General features: G+C 43.5%; 1 protein-coding gene across 6 annotated transcripts in view; it reads right to left on the bottom strand.

Annotated features, from left to right (window-relative positions):
- Positions 1-1094: 1094 nt before the first annotated feature.
- Positions 1095-6000, bottom strand: part of LOC126990052 (transcription factor p65-like) — a 98837-nt gene continuing 93931 nt past the window's right edge. For all 6 annotated transcript variants that reach the window (XM_050848629.1, XM_050848640.1, XM_050848633.1 and 3 more), the window contains one exon: positions 1095-2221. In XM_050848629.1, the coding sequence (XP_050704586.1) occupies positions 1815-2221 (407 nt within the window). In that variant the 3' untranslated portion in view covers positions 1095-1814. The remainder of the gene's footprint in view (positions 2222-6000) is intronic.

Below are 6000 nucleotides of genomic sequence, written 5' to 3'. Positions count from 1 at the left end.
GTATACGTGAAACTGGGGCCGCGTATAAGCGGGGGGGGGTCACAATTAGTTGACCGCGAATACGCGAAACCGCGATGGGTGAGACCGCGAACGGCGGGGGGTGACTGTACTGATGTAGCAAATGAAGCAAACAATGTTGGGCTTCATTGAAAGTATCTCCTCATTCAAGAATACAGATGTAATACTACCACTGTGCAATAGTTTAGTCATACCCTACTTGGAATGTGCAGTAGTTACTGTTTTGGTATCACCATCATGTGAAGGCATTCAATGTAGGGAAACAAATATGATCTTTTTCTTGTGCAACCAATCTTGCATTGAAAGGCTCTCGTTTCTTGACATGTATTGACGTTTTTTTATATTTTTTTTTTATTAGATGTCGCCTCTGAGGAAAATTGATCAATGTCTAAAAATACAAATGGCTTTACAAATGTGGGAAAAGCCAGATGAATTCTAATTGATGATACATCTCTAACAAGAAATAATGGCACAATTTTTATCTCATAAAACTTTTTTTTCAACAATGTTGTAGCACAACAATTGAATAAACTCCCACTTCAGTGATTTAGTGCAACAAAACTGACTCATTTAAAAACAAACTCGCCTTCCACTTCCTCCACCAAAGTGTAAAGTCTATTTATGTAAATCTCTCTCTCCTACACTTTTTTTTTAATTATTTGTATAAGCATGTAATCTCTCTCCTACACTTTTTTTTTAATTATTTGTATAAGCATGTAATATAAAGTCAACTATGAGTTATTATCACTTATTGTCTGTTTCACAGTGTACAGTTGTACTACACTTAAAGAACTGCAATGATACTGCTCGTTTGATTTTGTGAAGGGTGAAGCAGTTAGCATTCCTGACTAAAGAGGGAATTTGTATGGAGAGCACACACAGCCACCCAGACCCCACAGAGTCTGTTGTTACCTGTAAGGACAGGAAGTCTTGGTAATTTCAGATGCTGGGCCATCCACCTGTCCAAAAAACAAATTTCTGCAGTATGTTTTTAATCTGGATATTTTGGGGGTACAGCAGAATTTCACATTTGCAGTAGCAAAAACCATGTTAGTGGAGAGCTGACACTGTGTGTGTGTGTGTGTGTGTGTGTGTGTGTGTGTGTGTGTGTGTGTGTGTGTGTGTGTGTGTGTGTAATTCACCACAGTGTGACCACAATATACGTGTGACCGCCAGCCAGTACCCTCCCTGACTGAGATCAGAGCTCAGAAGTGATGGATCTCTAGGTATGGCTGAAACCTCACACTTGTACACACCTGGGAGGCAGGACACAACCCCCGACTGACACCTAGTACCCATTCACTGTTGGGTGGACAAGGGGCATGGATTAGATGAAACTGCCCATCCATTTCCACTCCTCCCAGAAATCAAATCTAGGGCCACTCGGTTGTGAGGCAAGCATGCTAACCATTGCACTACGGAAATGTGTGTGTGTGTGTGTGTGTGTGTGTGTGTGTGTGTGTGTGTGTGTGTGTGTGTGTGTGTGTAATTCACCACAACCTGACCACTGCCAACGAGTACTCTCTTGACAAAAGCAAGCTCATTATAGTCAATCTCTGGGTACTGCCGAGACCATCACACACGACACACCTCACCCCTTGCTCAAGGGGGGTCAATAACAGCTTGTCAGCAGAAAAATCTCATCCTGACTGGGGCTCGAACCTCCGCCTGTCAGGGCAGAGCCTTAATCTACTGAGCTATTGGAGCAATGTGTGTGTGTGTGTGTGTGTGTGTGTTAAGTAACTCAGAACTCATATTCCTTCATTTCTGTCAAAACAATCCCGTCTCTCCAAATATCAATGAGCTGATGACAGCTGGTTCAAGAGCTCAATCTCACTCTTCAAATTGTTCAAACTGTCTGAGCCACCTTGAAACTCATTTTTATTCTGAAGTATGTTTGGCATATAGGATGATGCTGTGCTGAGGCTAGTCTTGCTGCTGAGCTTGTTAATGTGAGGAGGGGGGTCTATTATATTAAGGTTGGATGAGAGATTCTCAGATAGATGAGCATCAACCATAGATGCACTGAAGTCTTCACCTGGTAAGAGGGATCGCAGCTCTGCTGAGTTGATGTTATTCATATCCAAATCAATGGAGTTCTGCTCAATACATTTGCGTGAATCCAAGTCCAGGAGCTGAGAGATGGCTGGACCAGATTGTGCTGCCACCACTGGAGAGTATCCACTAGTCACAGCCACAGCACCTGAAGAAGCATGATAGTTAGCATGAAAGTGGAAATTTTACATCAAAAAATATTTCTTAAATATATATACACTGAGCAATGCATTTAATTTACAAGTACAAAATTCCCTGTTACATGGGTGCTGTTATGCAAGAAATGACACATAATATGTTAAGTATCAACCTGGAAAATGGCGACAAATACAATGGGCACTCCTAATAAGTGAAAATATGGGCAGCATAATCACTCACATGCAAGAAAATTCACTTATAGGAATACATATTCGTATGTCAAATGGGATATGGGCAGCAATGCCCTAATTTACAGACACTTTATGTAACTCTGAGACATGATACAGTGGTGGTCGTAGGCTAGCAGAATTTGTTCATGAAAAGCAGAAGATTAGCAGATAGGGCATTTTCCTGATACACTTGTAAAGCAAAAATAATGACTCTCCCTTACACCCACACTGCATGATATAATACTCATGAAGGTCTGCACATTGATGTCATGACCCCTGCGTACAAGACCATGATGGTTCATCTGCCACCAGACATATGTGCCTACACACACACACACACACACACACACACACATTCTTTCCGTTGACTAGGGATGATTACTGTCCCCCCTTGACCAAGGGGGATGGGGTGTGTGGTATGTGAGATCCTGGCAGTACCCAGAGATTGACGATAATGAGCATGCACTTGCTTGTGTCGGGAGGGTACCTGCTGGCGAAAGCAAGTCCAACTCATGATCAGGACGTGGTGAATTACACACACACACACACACACACACACACACACACACGACACCTCTCTTGACCCTCATGGGGTCAAGACGTGTCACTTGGCGCTCCCCATAGCAGCAACAGGGTCAGTTTGTTGACCCTTTTTCTTTTCCTTTTGCTTCTCCTTCACTCCCCATTCCCCCGCCCCCTCCCATTGTTTTCAAGGTACTCATTATTACAAAGACCACTCGTAAAATGTTGACATTATACAGACATACAGTGAGTGCAGTGTGTTAGTGGTGCTGGAAGGGTAGTGAGAGCTGTGTCGCCAACACAACACCGAGGACACACTCAAGCTCCGGAGGACGAAATCACCCAGCAGCAGAGGAAGGTCAGTTCAGGTGGCAAGCAGTGAGGCAGCCTCGTCACTCGGGTGTGGAGCAAGATGTATGGCACCTTCATTTAACGCTGTGCACTTGTTCCGAGAAACAGATATGACAACCAACCGGCCAGCAACCACCACCTGTGTCTCGCCGGCCCAGGCTTAGCACTTCCTTACTAAGCCTGGGTATCCCTGAGTGACTTCCCTGATATTGCCCACCTGCATCCCTCTGGGACCTGTCACCTGAACCCAGCATCCTACCTGAGGATTAACATAGCACTTGACCTCACCACCATCTGGAAGTATCCGCCCCTTCGCACCCCCCAGAACGAGCACACTGCACTCCATCCCAGCCAACCCCTCCCATCACCCCTACCTTTCCCAGAGACAAGTCTAACCCCCGTTTCCCATCCCCCTTCTCTTTTTGTACTTGTTCTCATTAGTGAAATTTACTTGAATGTATTTCTAAAATGTAAATTTTCAGCCTGACGGCTGCTGTACTTGAATAAACTGTATATTATTATTATTAAACACACACACACACACACACACACACACACACACACACACACACACGGAGCTGAGACACGGAAGCGACAAAACGTCGGCCGCTGGGTCCTGAGTCAGCTGTTGCTGGCCAGGCTGTTGTGCCTCACTAATCTCTTGTCCTTCTACAGTAAAGTATTTGAGGCGGTTGACAGAGATGAAAATTATGATGTAATCTATCTTGATTTTAGTAAAGCGTTTGACAAAGTTCCTCACCAACGACTGTTGCTTAAATTACAGGCTCACGGAGTAGAGGGTAAAGTTTTGAACTGGGTCAAGGCGTGGCTTAGCAATAGGAAGCAAAGAGTGCAAATCAATGGTAAAAGATCTGACTGGGGATGTGTTACGAGTGGGGTCCCACAAGGTTCGGTATTAGGTCCACTTTTGTTTATTATTTATATCAATGACTTAGACACAGGAATTAGTAGTGATGTTAGTAAATTTGCAGATGATACCAAGATCGGTAGAGTAATTGAGTCGGATCAGGACGCTAGTATTCTCCAAGGTGAACTCAACAGATTATATGACTGGGCGGATAAATGGCAGATGGAAGGGAAGTGCAGTATTCTGAGTGTAGGTAGGAACAACCCCTCACATAACTATTGCTTAAATGACACTCTCATAAGTAGGTCTGGGTGCGAGAGGGATTTAGGGGTCTTAGTGAGCTCTGATCTCCGTCCAAGGGCACAATGCATTCAAGCTAGAAATCGAGCTAATAGGGTACTGGGATTTATTTCAAGGAGCGTAAGCAACAGAAGCCCCGAAGTCTTCCTCAAACTATATTTAGCATTAGTTAGACCTCATCTTGACTATGCGGTTCAGTTCTGGTCACCCTACTATAGAATGGATATCAAAATGTTAGAATCGGTGCAGAGGAGGATGACTAAGATGATTCAGGGGTTGAGAAACTTGCCATACGAGGAAAGACTCAAACAGTTAAACTTGCATTCTCTAGAAAGGCGACATGATCGAGGTTTATAAATGGATGAAGGGCTTTAATAAGGGAGACATTCATAAGGTTTTGTTGGTAAGAGAACCGGGTAGGACACGGGTTTAAACTGGATAAATTCAGATTCAACAGGGACATAGGCAAAAATTGGTTTACTAATAGAGTGGTGGATGAGTGGAATAGGCTTAGCAGTCATGTGGTGAGTGCCAATACAATTGTCACATTCAAAAATAGACTAGATAAATTCATGGACAGCGATATTAGGTGGGGTTAGATACACGGGAGCTTAGGGTCAAAGGAGCTGCCTCGTACAGGCCTACCGGCCTCTTGCAGACTCCTGCGTTCTTATGTTCTTATGTTCTTATGATACAGGGTCGGGGTGATGCGCTGAAGTGGTCCGTCTCCCGTCTAAAGAACTTAAATAGCTCGAGTGGGATGAGTGAGGAGGACGAAGGGTGGTGGACACCGCAGGGAGGAGGAAGAAGGGGAACAAGGCGGAACGTTCTAGAAGGAGCCGTGAGGGGCTTGAGAAGTGACGAGTGTTACGAAAACACTGAGCCTGCGTTCTCGGGGTTCGGTGATATGGAATCATCCGTATACAGAAGAGTACTGCTGGTGGAGAAGTTAAATACGTGGATAGACAGAGTCAAGGTCATGGAAGAAGAAGATGTCCGAGGTAAGAGACTGCATAGTGAACTAAGATCTAGAGTAAAGAATCTAGAAGAAGGAGAGAAACACCTGGTTCAGGAAAATGAGGAGTTGAAAGAGAAGCCAGCGAAATACAAAAGTATGGTAAGGAAGGACTAGGAGTATTATGAAAAGAAAATGAAGACCTGAAAGTGATAATGGATAAGGAGGAAAAACGAGTTAAGGAGGAAGTGCTGGGTGAAATGAAGACTTGGAAAGTAGAGCACGAAAAAGCTAATATAGACTTTAAGCAAGTAATTGAGAAGCAACTAAAAGAGGAAACGGAAAATGTAGAAAAAGAGATGGTCAAGATCATTAAAAAGAATGAAGATTTAGTAAGAGATGTAGCAGATAAAAAAAAAAGTAATAATATTCGGAATGAAAGAGAAAAACATTACCGTACTTACAAACCTAACAGAGAAGGAAGAGCTGAAGTCAGTGAAGGATCTACTGAAAAACTTAAATGATGATGAAATTCAAGACCTGGAGGATGAGGTAGAAGAAAT

Source organism: Eriocheir sinensis, chromosome 6 (genome assembly GCF_024679095.1).
Source record: "Eriocheir sinensis breed Jianghai 21 chromosome 6, ASM2467909v1, whole genome shotgun sequence".
Classification (NCBI taxonomy): Eukaryota; Metazoa; Arthropoda; class Malacostraca; order Decapoda; family Varunidae; genus Eriocheir; species Eriocheir sinensis.
The sequence above is the reverse complement of the archived record's forward strand: the minus strand, read 5'-3'. Positions and strand labels throughout refer to the sequence as shown.